General features: G+C 44.8%; 1 protein-coding gene across 2 annotated transcripts in view; it reads right to left on the bottom strand.

Annotated features, from left to right (window-relative positions):
• The window catches only part of BCL2L13 (BCL2 like 13), a 75,048-nt gene that overhangs the window by 23,558 nt on the left and 34,955 nt on the right, over nucleotides 1–16,535 (bottom strand). For both annotated transcript variants that reach the window (XM_075896823.2, XM_075896812.2), the window contains one exon: nucleotides 14,048–14,117. In XM_075896823.2, coding sequence (XP_075752938.1) covers nucleotides 14,048–14,117 — 70 coding nt within the window. The remainder of the gene's footprint in view (nucleotides 1–14,047; nucleotides 14,118–16,535) is intronic.

Raw genomic sequence — 16,535 nt, 5'->3', positions numbered from 1 at the left:
TGCGGCGTTTCACGTGGGCAGGGAGGACGCCTGCGCTTGACGTGACGTCACGGCCCGAGATTTTAAAAGTCTTCGGAGGCACGTGGCGGGGCCACGCTGGCTCGGGCTGCCTCTGGCCCCGCAATGTGGAAGGCAGAAGGTAGGGAACAGGCTTGCGCGGAGGGGGAGGAGTGGAAGAAGAAGGGGCTTGGGAGGGGAAGGCCCCAAGGGACAGGGTGCAGGAGAGACAGACAAATGCCAGGGGGCCAAGTGCAGACAATGAGGGAAAGTGCAGGAGTGGAGGTGTCAGTGGGAGGGGGACAGGGTGATGCTGGGAGAGGAGAGGAGAGGAGAGGAGAGGAGAGGAGAGGAGAGGAGAGGAGAGGAGGGCATTGGGGACTGGAGGAGGAGGAGGTGCTGGGAGATGGCTTGAAAGAAGAGGTGGGGATGGAGCAAGTGATGCGTGAGGGCACAGAGGGGCAGGAGGGGGATGGGGCAGAGAGTGCTGAGGGGGTGGGTATCAGGGAAAGAGAGAGCAAAGGAAGGCACCAGGAGAGAGCAGGGCTAAGGTAAGGTGCAGGTGCCAGGGGATTCTGGGGTAAGGAGGAGGGGAGAGCTGGCCACCGGAAGCAGCACTGGATGGGGGAATCGGGTCAGGCTGGGGAGACTGGGAGGCCGGTGGAAGCAGGGCTGCCGGGGGGCGCGAGGTTGGGAGCAGGGAGCTGGCCGGGGAAGATGGGGGCGGGGAGAAGAAGCGGCCTCTGGAAGGAGGGCTGGATGCAGGCAGTGGGGCTGGCCAAGGGAGATTGGGAGGAGAAGTGGACTTGGCTGCCCGGGAGGGGGTTAAGGGAAGTGGGGCTGGCCAGTGGCACAGCGGGGGAAGCAGGGGGGAGGAATGAATCGGCCTGCGGGGAGTGGGACTGACCTGGCCATATGTAGATCTTGGGACGCTGCCCCTGTTCTCCCCTTGCCTCCCGCATGAGTTAGTCCAGCATGGAGATTCTATTGTCCCCCCCACACATACTCCCCCTCGAGTAGTTGCGAACTGTCTGGCTGGTAGACACACTCATGCAGCCTGAGCACATTTACCAGCCAGGCAGTTCGAAACTACAAACTGATACATCTAGTAATAATACAACTTACCTAATGAGAAAATACCAGACATGTTATATGTCTGGTATTTTCTCAGTTTGTTTTTTATGGGTTTATATTTTTAGGCTGCAAAAAGCAGTATTGGGAAAAAAAGGGTTCCAACTAAAGTAAAAAGTTTGGGAAACCCTGGTCTAACCAGCTTTCTGTCTGTCTTAGAGTCCATTTATCCAATCCATATTCCTTAACTTGCTGGCAAGAATATTGTGGGCGACCATATCAAAAGCTTTGCTAAAGCTGGCAATGGGGGTTTTGGGAGGACCAGAAACAACTTATTTGAATATTCATCATTTGATTAATGAATATGCAAATATGCAAATGAACATTGCCGGTCCTCCAAAAGTTCGTGAATGGATTTACTGGTCCCCGTGTCAAAAAGTTTGGGAACCCCTGGTCTAGACATAGCCTTAGTAACTATTTTACCAAGCTTTTTAGAGTTAATTTGCATGTGATAACAATTGCACTTTTGCTGACTGTTTAGAAGCACAAATGTTAACAACCATTACTTTCCTTTAACATGATATAAAAAATAAAAATTATACCAAAATGATTTTTAAATACAGGTCCAGACAAATACTTTTGCAGCATTAAACTTTCATGATGCTTAGTTATGCTTGTCACACAAAGGTGGAAACCTGTTCAAATTGTTTGGTTAGCTTTATACATAAATTGTTATTTTTAAAGATTTTTGTTAAGATATTTTATAGCTAAATTTAAAAGTGCAAGTAAATTTATAAAAATCTAAGCAAGAAAGTGACATGTATTCTTTAAATGTAAACTATTGCCCTGAAAATTTTGTAGAGTGCTATCTTAGCTGTTTAACAGATGTGGTTATAATTTGCAAACTTTTACATTTTTTGTCCTAGCCTTACAAATTACATTACATGCCATTTTTCATCTGGTAACAGAAGGTTCAAACTAGTCTGAACATGAAGGGTTTTTTCTAGTATTAGTCACACGCTATCTGCAGCAAGAAAAGCACTGCACATACTGCCAGATACTGAGCAACATGGGTGTATGCTTTTTATTATAAATTTTAAAAAAACCTTCATTTTTCCAGCTTCAATTTCTTCTGATGCAGATTATGTATTCCTGTGCATCTTTGGTTCCTTAATATACTATGTAATCCTTTGAACAGATACATCAAATAGCACAGAAAGAATGAAAAATTTTTGTTCAGATGCTTGTTTTAGTCAAGCAAGGGTTTTTCAATTCACTGTCCCTATTTAGTATTTTACTAAAAGCCTCAAAGACTCCTCTGCCATCTTTGGCATAAGCAAACCTGACAAGGCACTTCAGTACAATTTAAGATCCAATGCTACTTCATGCGTGAGTGGTGAAAATTTTGAAGAATTATTCTTTCGAGAAAAAAAGCTGATATCAAATCTGCTCTCATCTCAGATTTTTATTTCTGGGGACACTTTGCATAGCAACAGCATTTCCCTCCCCTTAGGAATTTATCTACTGTTATTGTTGGCTTCCCCTCCTGAAATGGCATGCCTCTGGTTTGCAACACAATTTCAGGTAGAAGAAGGGAACATGAGAAGCATCTAATCCCCCAATGTAAACAGCCTCCATTTTACAGTCTCCATTTCTATGCAAATTATCCTTAATAATAAAAGAGCAGACAGACATCTGACATAAAAGCAGATTTATTTCTCAAAAGAAAAGTTTTTCAAACCTTTTCCCCACCCAAAACTATGAGAATATAATAAGAATTATCATAACAGAGCACAGAGCGAATGACCAGAGTATTCTTACCGGTCTGGCCTCTTAGGTTGTAGCAGACCTACCAATTAGATTTAACAAGACATCTCAATTTACAACTACAGATTTTTCTAATTTATCTTGGCAGCTTCTTCAAATGGGAAAAACAGAACAACTGGGGAAGACTGACACAGCTATAAAAAGACACCTGTGTTGTTCACTCTTCTATAAAATGTTGTCCAAAAAGGAGAGAGGAATTTAAGAGGAAATGAAACCAATACATTCTTATTTCATCTGTTCAAACAAATAGTATTATTAGAGGAACAGCTGTACATCCCTAGAGCATAAAAATGCCCCACAGAGCTATATAAACATATACTGTATGCATATTATAAACTTTCCATTCTGGTTTGCTGAAACAGTACCTTGTGGACTAAACATTTGCACTGGAAATAAAATCAGACAGCTCTGGATGTCTGGATAGCAGGTGCTAAGGAATATCTGTCCTGACGAGTGAGGTCAGCTAACAAAGATGCAAGCATCTAAGACATACATTGGTTGAGATTCTCAACTGAAAGCTAGTTTAGGATCAGAACCTCCATTGGCTCGAAGGGGTTGCACAGGCTTGCAGCTCAAAGAGCTGAATGACCACACTCAAAGGCGGGAAACCTATTTGGCATAAAGTGTAAGGCTGCAAAATCTCAGTTCTAGTAAGTTACATGAATAGTGTGGGAGAAAAATCAAATAACTCCAATTGTGTCTAAGGGGGGGACTGTGCAGGAAATCAAAACTCTCTAAAAGAAAACTGCTGTAAGGGTTAAAAGTTTTCCAGGCCTCTCTCCCTGTAACAGAGAGAAATCAAATTAACTCTAATCAAGACCCTTACAATGCCTATCTCAAGTTCATGAAGACTCCTGGTCTGTCACAATTTGTCATGTAAACTCTCTCATGTGCCTTTGTTCTGTAAAACTTACTTCTAGCACTCCTGGTGTGAACAGAAATATCTGAGAGTACTTCTGCTGAGACTTTGATATGTTAAAGAAAACAATCAACAACTACTGTCTGAACATATTGTATAAAGAATCCCTGAAACTGTCTCTCAAAGCTGGCTGCTCTCACTCTGGTAGCTGTCAGCCTGCATGCATGCATGCATGCATCCAGAACACACCACACGATCCATCGTCTATAGCCAAGCCCTTCGATACAACCGCATCTGCTCTAACCCCACTGACAGAGACCAGAAGCTTCAGGATCTCTACCAAGCATTTATAAATCTCAACTACCCACCCAGAGAAACAAAAAAGCAAATTGAAAGAGCCAGACGAATACCTAGAAACCATCTACTTCAAGACAGACCCAAGAAAACCAACAATAGAACACCACTTGTCATCACCTACAACCCCCAACTTAAACCTGTCCAACACATCATCAATAAACTACAGCCTATATTGGAACAGGATACCATACTCAAAGAGGCTCTGGGAGACAGACCCATAGTCTCCTATAGACAACCACCTAACCTCAAGATGATTCTTACCAACCACCACAGGACATACCACACTAATACCAACCCTGGTACCTTCCCTTGCAACAAACCCCGTTGCCAGCTTTGTCCACATATTCATTCTGCTGATACCATTATTGGACCTAACCAAGTGAGTTATAAGATCAAGAACACATATTCCTGCGCATCCAGAAATATAATCTATGCTATCATGTGCCGAAAGTGTCCGTCTGCTATGTACATTGGACAAACATCTCAGACACTTCGCCAAAGGATTAATGCCCACAAAACAGATATCAGACAAGATCACAAAGAGAAAACAGTTTCTTGCCACTTTAACCAGAAAGGACACTCTCTAAATGACTTAGCCACCTGCATTCTGCTACAAAGACCTTTTACATCTGCACTTGAAAGGGAATCCTCTGAACTGTCATTCATGTTAAAATTCGACACTTGCCAACAAGGACTTAACAAGACTTTGAACTTTCTCACCCATTACCAAGACAGTTTCCCCAATTATCACCTGTAATACCATAAACTCACAAACATCCCACTCTCCCTACCTTTAATATCAGCAATTCACAGACACTTACCTTCCTTCCTCCCCCTTCCCACCCCCCCGCATCCCCCTTCTGTTCTGCAATGTGATTTGTCCTTTTCATATTTGTTCATTTTTTTTAATTGTATCCTTTGGTATATATGGTTGTGACTACTTTCTTCCACTATTTGATCTGAGGAAGTGGGTCTGGCCCACGAAAGCTCATCATCTAATAAACCATCTTGTTAGTCTTTAAAGTGCTACATTGTCCTGCATTTTGCATAATAAAGTTTTCCTTCTAGGTTTCTCTCCTGCCTCACTGCTTTGACCTCCAGCCTTGGACCCTTCTGGGGGCTCTGTACCCCAGGGGAGCAAGACTTTCCCCCACAATAGCAGACTATTAAGTTCTTAAGAAAATTTGGTAAGAATTTCAGTGCAGAGGATTTTAGGTATAGAAATAAAATACTCTTATGATTTTTTGTTCCTGCATTTAGTTAATTGTTAAAGTATTTCTTATGTTTTGGTAAGTATTTTGAAAGCCTGGTTCAGTATTTCACAGGATCTGTCAAAAACGGCTTTCTTTCTCGACAGATTCCCCTCCAGACTGCCGCTTTTTGCCGACAAAGTGCTGAGTCAGCAAAATGCAGCAGCCATTTTTATGCAAATTAGGCACAGGATATTTAAATCCCTGCCTCATTTGCAATGTCAACCTGCCTAATCTGCATCCCTCTGCCGACAGAGGGATGCAGTCTAGACATACCCAAACTGTTATACAAGAAACAAATATGAATTAATTGGGGGACAATACTTCTACTTTACATTAAACCACTGACAAAACTAAAATTCTGTGTTTCCATTGGCTAATTGGTCAATATTTGAGGTTGTCATATTTGCACATGTCCAGACATACTACATTTTTTAAAAAGATGTCCAATTGCACTCAAAAAATTATATCCATCAAGGATCATTCTATATCTTGGAGTGCTCTGTAACCCCTATATTCCTCATTTATATATAATTTAGGGATGTAAAATCCCATTTAATCACTTAACAGCTAGTTAAATGTTACCTGTTCACATCCCTAATATAAACTGTGTATAATTATGATACTGAATATAAAGCAGGCCATGTGAGGTATCAGGGAAAGGTTATGTTCTGCTGAAAGTCACTATTCTATCTAAATATGTACATCATTAATGCATATGAAGTTATGAGAATGTGTTAGGGTTGTAACTAAAATATGACGTGGTTTTGAGATGCACCCAGATACTAGCTCCAGAGACAATAACAGGGAAGTAACCAACATCCAGATGGGTTTTGAACAGATGTCACCAGCCATTGTCCAGCAGAGAAGTTATAATCTAATGACTCACTCACAGGAGACACACCAGGGTATTGCTTCACTTTGTGACTTGGCTGTGCCCACCAGACATGCCTGGACTTGTGTTCATCAAGCACATGGGACTAAGATGTTAAACAGAACATAGTGGCTCCATGCTTGGCCTTTTTGCCCTCTCCCACTATGCTGCAAGCATCAAGGACAGAAGACTGTCAGAAGACTGAAGACTCCAACGGGGGGACTAGCCCAGATTTCAAGGGTGAAACCTGTGTACTATAGAACTGCAATATTCAGTGGAGTGAGAAAAATTGCTTAATCTAGATGTTGCCCAGTCTAGTAATGTTCAGAGTTTAGAATGTGTGCTCATATTTTATTTTGGTAACCACTCTGATATTTTGCCTATCACTTTGCCTATCAACAGTCATGGGTATTTTTAGTAAAAGTCAGATAGGTCACAGGCAGTAAAAAAAATTCACACTCCCTAACCTGTTCATGATTTTTACACGGTTCCACACTGGTGGTGGCGTCGTGTGTGGCGGATGAAGGTTACACAAGCCATTGATGAACCTCTGTGATAAAGGTTCTATCAAGTGGTGGAAAGTGGTGATTGCTGCCAGGTGGACTTTAACGGAGGCAAGGGCTAAGCCAGATTGTTTTAAGAGAAGGATATATTCTAAAATTTCATGTAAAGGTACTGAGTACAGGTCAAGACGTTTGTTATTGCACCAGGATGCAAATCTACACAATTTCTGAAGGTAAGTGGAATGTGCGGTGTGCTTCCTGGTATGCATCAACTCTTCTTTAATGTAGTTCGAACAGAGCATTTCAGATTTGTGGAACCAACAAGGAGCCAGGCTATCGGATACAGAACATGGGGCTGAAGGTGTAGCAGCGTTCCATGGTCCTGGGTCAGTAGGTCGTGGCATTTGGGGAGAGGATAGAGTGGTTGGGGAGACATCTGAGAGAGATAAGGAAACCATGTTTGCAGTGCCCAGGAGGGGGCTATGAATATCACTATCATCCCATCTTCTTGAGAACTCTCGGAATAAGAAGAGTTGGTGGGAACGCATAAAGGAGAGGGCCCCTCCAGTTGAGGAGAAAGGCATCCCCTAGCGATCCAGGGCCAACTCCGGCCCCAGACCAGTACTGTGGGTACTTGGCACTCTTGTAGGAGGCAAAGAGTTCTATCTGAGGAGAGTCCCACTGACAGAAGATCGTTTAGAGCACCTGATGATGCAATTCCCACTCATGTTCTGGTGCAAAGTGGCACTGTAGCATTGTTGATACCAGGTAGGTAGGATGCAATCAGGGTGACTTTGTGGTGGATGCACCAGTTCCATAGATGCACTGCTTCAGCGCACAGGGAATGGGCTCCGCCCTGCCAATTTACATAATACATTGTCATCATATTGTCAGAAGCGTCAGCGGGTAGCCAAGTTAGTCTGTACAGGATAAACTTAAACAACAAATAGTCTGGTAGCTCTTTATAGAGTAACAAAATATATAGACGGTATGATGAGCTTTCGTGGCCACAGCCCTCTTGTTCAGATGACCAGAGTTTTGAGTTTAGAATGTGCAGCCCCAAAATATATGGGGGAGAAGGAAGAGGGGAAAGAAATAAAAGGGGGGGCAGGAAACAAGGAGCAGAGGGTATGGAAATATCAAAGGGAAAAACAGGAAGACAGAACTGGCGATCAGTAAGCACCTGAAGACTGGATATTTAAAACGAAGCAGATAAGGATCAAAGGCAATAGATAGGAAGGGTACTAATGTAGGAATCTACACAAAGAACTGTTTGCACCTTCACTGAATGTTAGGTAGTGTTCTAGATGCTTGCGGTGAAGTGCTTGCAGGCATTGAAAACTGCTCTCTGTTCCAAAAGGTTTATATGGAAGGCTGTCTCTGTGGTCAAGCATCATCTCTGAGCAGAATGGCCCATCCATGTGGGTACCCCATCCAAGCATATTTGGTGATATGCACAGACAGCTGGTCCTGATGGAATGGAACTCCCATTAGTTGAGTGGTTCGGTCCACCAATTGAAGAAAGCAATCACGCTGGGTGGAAGACATGTTTGCTCAAGAGGTGCTCTGAAGGAGCACACACAGAAGCCAGCCAATGTTGGAAACATTTGGAAATGTAGTCATGCATGGTACACTACATATGTCGTTGCTGCCACGTGCCCCAAGAGCTGGAGGCAGGTAAGCGCTGGCACTGGAAGGCTCATAGTGACAGCTATGACAAGATCTTATATTGCCTGGAACCTTTGGATAGGCAGGTATGCACGCACCATAATGAAATCTAACGGGGCGCCTATAAAGTCCAGGGACTGTGTGGGCTGAAGCGTAGATTTTTGTACACTGGTTATGAGTCCGAGATATTAAAACATCTTTCTTGCTGTGTGTATCACGTTGCATGTTTCCGCAAGATATGGATCCTTTATTAGGCAGTCATTGAAATAAGGAAAGATTATAATCCCCTTGTAAACTGAACTGGCTTAGTCCTGGGCCCCAGATCTGTAAGTAATCAGTGAGAGGCCTCCTTTTAAGCCCGGATCTAGAGTACGGGGGCGGGGCAGGCACAACAACAACTGTTCACTCATTTAGATAAACCCAGGCCCGATGTAGGTGGGGCAACAGTTTACTGCAGGGAAGGGGGGGGTGGGATAATTTTTGAACGAAGGCCACTTCAAACATTTAAGTGAATGCAGGCTACCCTGGAAGGGGTGGGGGCTCAGACTGAAGAGGTGGAGCCTCATGTAGAAGGGGTGGGCCTTTAAATAGTAGGAGTTGAAAGGGTTCGCACTTCCCCTGCAGCTCTCAGGAATCACATTAGTAGGGGACAGGAGCTGCGAGCCCTTTCAATTCCTGCTATTTAAAGGGCTTGCTGCTCCCAGCCTCACATTGCCTGGGAGCCAGAACACACAATCCCTTTCAAATGCTTCTATTTAAAGGGCTTGTGCCTTCCCTGTGGCTGCCAGGCAACGTGTTGCCTAATAGGCACAGGGAAGGTGTGAGCCCTTTAAATAGAAGCAGTTAAAAGGGCTTGCATTTGTCTGGCTCCCAGGCAACAAACTAGGGGGCGAAGCCTGGAACTGCCTCGCAGGCTGGACCAAAGCCATAGGCAGGCTGAATCCAGCCCACTGAAAGGCTTTTGCCAACCCCCGGTTTACAGCCTCATCCCTGGCTGCAGGCTAAGCAGGAGTTTATAAGGGCCATGCCCTGAGCCTGATTCAACCAGTTTAAAGTTCAGGCCTGACTGCAGGCTGAATCACAGTTTACAAGAGCCAACCCTTATTCAGGGCGGGCCGGCGATCAAACAAGCAAACAATCTATACGCAGCTATACAATTTGAACAGTTCAGTGCTCATGCCTGTCTGCAGGCTGAAACATGGTTTAGGTCTCCTTGCTAGAAGAGAGCTGACAAGCACAAGGGTTTTACACCTATGGGGGGGGATCCTGCCACCCCCCGGGGAGGGGGCAGAGGGGATGCGGGCCCACCCACTCCACTGTATCCCAGCCCAGGACCCTAACAGTGGTAGGACGGGCTGCCACTGGGTTGGTGCAGATCCTGGCCACAACATGCCACCCAGTTGACCTCCATTTCATCTGCTGGCCTTAGGTTAGATACCTCTGGGCTGTTTCCCATGTTCCCACCAGGTGCCTCCCTCTTAAACCCAAACACTGTGTATCTGCATATCTGTCAATACATGCTCCACCTATCTTCTTCTAATTTGTGATCCACTAAGCCACCTATCTGTCCGGATTCTGAGACCTACAGTAGTTGCAATGGTGCATATCTAGTTCATCGATTGTTTCTAGTGCCAAAAACTTCTGAACACTTAGCCATTGGATGAGACACATATCACTAAGAATGTCAAAATAGTAACTTCAACCCATGATAGTCTATCCTGCAACTAATTTAAGACAAAATTATATTTAGTGTAGCTCTTGGGTTCAAGACCAATATTATTTTACTCTGTTGTTGTAACTGGAAAAAGTTAGTGCCTAACTATGGTCTCAAAGTATGTCTAAGCATGAAAGGTACAATCTATTTTTAAAAAGTGAGAAATACATTAACATTTAGCTAGGGATGGCTAGTTAGTGATAGAGCCCTGATACCGGTCAGTGTGAACTAAAAAGTTTCAGAAGGCAGCATAGAAGATAGAACACATTAGGGATGTAAGCAACTACTTGACTACCCAATAAGCAAATGCTTATCAGGTAGTCAAGTAGGAACTTGACTAGTTGCTTCCCGCTGGCCCTTGCTGCCTCTGTCAGAGATACAGCAAGGGGAGGGAGAGCACGAGCTGGTGCTGGGGGAGTCGACTTAAAAGCCAGTCCACCCCAGCACCATTTCCGCAGGGCGCAGGGGAGGCAGAGGGCAGCAAGGAAACTATGCAAGTGGGGATTGAAACAGTCCCACTCGCGCTGGTCCCACTGCTGCTCTTCTCCTTTGGAATGTACAAGAGCCACCTGCTGCTCTTGTACATTTCAAAGGAAGAGGCACAGAGAGGAACCCATGCCAGCGGGGACTGGTACAGGGTCGCTGCCTCTCTCCCTTTGAAATATACAAGAGCTGCGGGCAGCTCCTGTATGTTTCAAAGGGAAAGAAGCAGAGGGGAGGGAACCCCTGCATCTCTCCATTTGAAATATACAAGAGCTGCCATGGCTCTTGTACATTTCAAAAGGAAGAGGCACAGTGGTATAGTGAGCACCCCCCTATCGAATAATCAAGTAGTCGATGGAATTTCCATTTAATAGCCAATTAATTGAAATTTAACTTCCCTAGAACACGTATGACAAGATGATTTACAAAGTATAAAATATGCAGATTTGAATATTTTTTAAGTCTGTAGGGAAATCTATTGTCCTTTCAGATGAACATGGATCTCCAACAGGAAACTTATGCCTTAAATACAAGCCTTATAGTGAATGGTATTATTACACCACATCTAGCATTGATCAGTTTTCAGCATAAAAATCTCAATTTCCATAACTGAGAAAAGTAGAAGATAGCTATATTACACAAGTACCAGATAATTTGTTTTAACTATAGGCAGTCCCCGAGTTACGCGGATCCGACTTATGTCGGATCCGCAGATACGAACGGGGATTTTCTCGCCCCGGAGGACTGGAGCGGCAGGACGCCTGGTCCCGCCGCCCGCCTCCTCCGGGGCGAGAAAAGCTGCTCCTCGTCTCCCTGGTCTGCTGCGGGAGCCAGCAGACCAGGGAGACAGGGAGCAAAGCGGCGAAGGACCCGGGGCAGGACCCGCGGCCGCTTCCAGATCAGCTGGAAGCGCCGCGGGTCCGGCCCCGGGTCCTGCGCCGCTTTGCTCAGCGTCTCTCTGGTCTGCAGACCAGGGAGACGCTGAACAAAGCCGCGCAGGACCCGGGGCCGGACCTATGGCGCTTCCAGCTGATCTGGAAGCGGCCGCGGGTCCGGCCCCGGTCCTCCGCAGCTTTGCTCCGCGTCTCTCTGGTCTGCTGGGGGGGACGCAGCTAGTGCCCCCCTCAGCAGACCAGGGAGATGTGGAGCAAAGCCCGGGGCCTGTGGTAGAGCAGGTGGGGCGCTGCCGGTTGGTCCCACAGCACCGCTCCTTGGCGCTACTGGACCAACCCGGCAGCACCCCAGCTGCTCTGCCCCAGGCGTCCCGAAGTTAGCCGCTGCTGAAACTGACCAGCGGCTGACTACAGGAAGCCTGAGGCAGAGCTGCTCTGCCCCGGGCTTCCTGGAATCAGCTGCTGATCAGTTTCAGCAGCAGCTGACTTGGGGACACCTGGGGTTCTTAAGTTGAATCTGTATGTAAGTCAGAACTGGTGTCCAGATTCAGCGGCTGAATCTGGATGCCAGTTCCGACTTACATACAGATTCAACTTAAGAACAAACCTACAGTCCCTATCTTGTACGTAACCCGGGGACTGCCTGTAGTGTTGTGTCCTCTAATGACATATTATACAGAAAATATGTTAATGTTCAGACTTTACATTGAAGAAGTCAGGCAATTCTGAGATGAACTTTGTGGAGACTTCATTTCTGCAGACCTGGACTTATGTTTTACAATCCCATAAGATCTCAAATCGCAGAGTTAAGCAAAACTAGCACTATCACAGTATTTCAATGCAGCTATCACTTATGGTCATTAGGAAGTAGTTTTGCCAGGTCAGCAATAGGCAGCACTCTTTGCCAGGTCAATGCTGAACCAATGCTCAGGCTAACATCAGGAGTGACCTATGCCCACTGAATGAGAAAAAGGACTGGCAACATGTGGCCATTAAAAGTCTCAGCTTGCATGTGCACACACACAAAAGCAAAAATAGAGTACTAGTCTCAGTATAATAGCCTAATACAATTATCTTAGTGAGATTATGGCCATCTAAATTCCCTCCGGAGTTTCAACTGGAAAAGAAATTAACTTATTGTCTTGCCCTGCTGCATACTGTAGCTGTGTACTGTTAATAAGTCTATGCATTTCATCACAGTGACGGCTGCATTTGTGTTCTAGATAAAGTAATTTGATTTATAGATTTGCATGTCACTTTGCTAAGTCTTGGGATCCTCTGAAAAACACAGCTCAAGGTAGATGGATCATACAATATAGAGCAAAGCGGTATGCATTGACCTTAGATTGTAGAAAAGATGCAGTTCTGTTGTATCAGTGATATCAACTCATATTGTGCAATGACATAACAAAAAGTACTCCAGCAGCTCTCACACTTATGATAATGATGCTGGCGCTTCTGCAGGAAGCTTAACTCAATTTCCTGAGCCATTAAAACCTCAAAATTTTGGAGCATACATAATCTGATTCTGAGAGAAATAAAAACTAAACAAGTATAAAACATTTTAAAAGTCAACAAAAAACTTCCAAGGGATTGCAGAGAAGTATAATGGAAACACTTGTTTAAATTTTCACAACAGAATTACTACAACAACAAATGCATCTTAGGGAATTGAACACTTTAACTCCGTGGTCCCCAACACGGTGCCCGCGGGGGCATTTGTGTGCACCCACCAAGTGCTCGGGGCTGGCCTGGCCCCAGGTACGTGGCGCATGTGCGGTGCCGGAGCCAGCCCCGGGCGCATGGCGCACGGTGAGCGCCGGCCCCGGGAGCGCCGCGGATTGGCCGCCCGCGCTCTGGGCGCGCGGCGGGGGGAAGAGCGCCGGCCCCGGGCGCGCGGCGGGGGGAAGAGCGCCGGGCCCGGGCGCATGGTGCTTGGCAGGGGGAGAGCGCCGGCCCCGGGCGCGCGGTGCTTGGAGGGGGCACCGGACCCGGGGGCGCAGCTATGGGAGGGCCCTGGCCCCGGGCACGCTGCTATGGGAGGGCCCCGGCCCCGGGCACGCTGCTATGGGAGGGCCCCGGCCCCGGGCACGCTGCTATGGGAGGGCCCCGGCCCCGGGCACGCTGCTATGGGAGGGCCCCGGGCACGCAAGTGTCCCCGCCCCCTGGCACCCGGCGGGCGAACAGCCACGCCCCCTGGCGCCCGGCAATCTTTAAAGGTTGGGAACCACTGCTTTAACTCATTAGCAAGCAGGCATCAATGTCAAGCAGCCCTCTCTCTCTATTTTACTACAACACCAACATAAACTTAGATTAACAAATAACAAATACATCACAATGCAATCTAGAAAAAAACCCACAAAATTGCACCGTATCTACACACACACCTTTTTGAGGGAGAAGATATTGGACTGTAATCCATTTATTTCTGGTTTTGAGTTGCTCCTAAATATTTTAAGTCCACAGGTGTGTCTATCCTGCTATGGAAGTGTTATAGGGAAATGCCTGCCCATTAGTTAAGAGCTCAAACTAATAGCAATTCAGTTATTACCTTGCTCCATCCACTGGCATGAGCAGCTGTCTCCTGAGTGCACTCTCGGTATTCCTGATAAGTCACTGGCCTGCAGAAATTAAACACCAAAGTTTATAAAGGAAAAGCCAAAAATTAAAGTTCTTTCTGGTCCCAGATAACTAAATGTTCACATATCCACTACATGTATAAACTGTTATAATAGCTAAGGAGACAGTTTCTGGAACTATCATCCATGCTTCAGGGTATAAAATACAACTTGAGTCAAGGCAGCATTTCCCCCTTGCCAATAATACTGTACTGCACATCTGTCTTGATAAACCACAGGTTTTTAAATACAAAATCTAGTATCGTCTACTATCTGAAGTAGCAATGTAATAGTGTAGTCGATTTATCGATTAGCAAATAAGCAAAAGTATATAGGTTAATGCTATAGACGACACACATTTCCCTCCCCCCACCTGTACATTTTTTAGCAGGCTGGCCAACAGCCTGGCTCAGTCCTGGCTCACTCCAGGTCCAGGACCTACCCCTGCTGCAACTCTGCATTTAAAATGTATTAGGAGCTGGGCGGGCAGGCAGCCCGGCTCATTTCTGGCTTGTACCAGGTCTTCAGACACCCCCCCTAGACAGAGCTGTTGTCAGGAAGCTCAGGGGTCCCCAGCCCAGGGCAGAGCTGCCCTAGAACCATGGATACTGGGAACCAGTTCTAAGACTTTTAGGCTCCTAGCTTCATGGCAGAAACCTACGAATCTGGGAGACTCCCAGCTTCAGTAAAGTCTAGCAGCTCGGAAATGCCAGATTTCTGCCAAGGCACCTAGAGCTGCCAGGCTGCATACTATGGAGCTCCTTACCCTGAAGTACCGGCAGATTTCCACTGTAGAGCACTCCAGGCCAGTTTCAGCAAAAGTATAATCAAATCTGCAGTAGATTTGGTAAAACCTTTTGCTCCTGAAAACTAGTGTTTCCAGAAAAAATGTATGTTTTTTAAAAATTCAGACTAACAACTTATGAACAATATACACTATGTATAAACATATTAAAGTGTTGGTTTAGTATATACATTTATAGGGAAAAAAGCTAATCCTTTCTATTATATTTTATATGCTAAATAGCAAACTATGATATCTATGTAGATACCATAATGTAATGAAAATAGGTAGAAAATCAGAATTAAATTTGCTGTGGGACTATAACTTTGACTTCTTATTTTCAGTTCACAGTCTTCACTTTTTTGGTACTTTTTATTTTCAAACTCAGCTTGAACTAATTGAACTGACAAATAGAAAAAAAAGCAACACACACACTGCAATAAGATAGTCAGATTAGGTGATGAAATACCAACTCCAGTCTACTAAACAGGCACATATATGGTTCACATTTTCTTAGATATTCCAGTTAGTTTAGAATGAAATCTGATGTGATTACACCCCAGGCCATATGGCTGCAGGCTACTGATGTTTTAGTATTATTCAATGAAGTCCTATGGGACAAATTAACAGGAGAAGGAATCAAGCCTATGTCTTCTATGTAACACTGCGGAGGAAGCGTTATTCAAATAAAATAACTTATTATGAAAGATTTGATATTGAAAGCCCTTGCTATTATGAAAACACCACAGATGCTCCCAGATGATTATCTATCCAAATACCTACCACTCTAAAACTGCTTAATTTTGAAAAGACTCAGTCTAGAATAGACCCATCATTATGGTCTATATTAGGGTTGGCAGTAGTTTTTGAAGGGGGGCCACGAATGTTGGAAGTGGTCCGGGGCCACTCTGGAAGAGGTGGGGTATCGAGCGGATGGGGCAGGGCCAGGAGACTTTGTGTGCTCCCCCACTCACAGGCCCTGACTGGCCTGGGAGTGGGGGAGTGCATGAAGTTTTTGCCCCCGGCCCTGCCAGGGGCACACAGCACCTAAGACTGCCAGCTGTTCAAAACAGCTGGCAGTTCCTTCTAGGCACTAGATACCATATAGAAACTTTTATTAAAACATGGAAAAAGCCCAAGATCTCTCAGCAGTAGAAAAATTAACAGAACCACTTTGTATATCTGTACCTACAAAAAACTAGAGAATCATAGTACAATATATTCTGAGATTAAAATGATATTTACTGCCCACATTTACACTTTCAGTTAAATATATTTGTATTCAATATCTAAAATGTATGGGGGTTTTTAAATAGTTTTATTTCAAAACCAAAATTATTTTTAATGTGACAAAATGAACTAGCTCCCATTCAAGGCTACAAAGACACCTCTTTCAAAATAAAGGTTTCTCCCCCTCAGAGCATGATATTTAAGATGCATCTTTTTGTTGATGAAACAGTTTTCCCCTCATAGTTTGAGTAAAAAGTTTGATCAACCTTATCCAAAAGAAAAGACCTTCACACAAACCAAACAACCAAAAATTGAACAATTGAACAGTAAGAAGAAACATTTGAAATTTAAGTCCAAAGGGTAATTTTTTAAATAATTACAAAGTAAGGATGTTAAAATGCGGTTAC

The sequence above is a fragment of the Pelodiscus sinensis genome, chromosome 1, assembly GCF_052426305.1.
Source record: "Pelodiscus sinensis isolate ZL-2025 chromosome 1, ASM5242630v1, whole genome shotgun sequence".
Lineage (NCBI taxonomy): Eukaryota > Metazoa > Chordata > Testudines > Trionychidae > Pelodiscus > Pelodiscus sinensis.
This window is presented reverse-complemented; position numbering and strand designations above follow the sequence as displayed.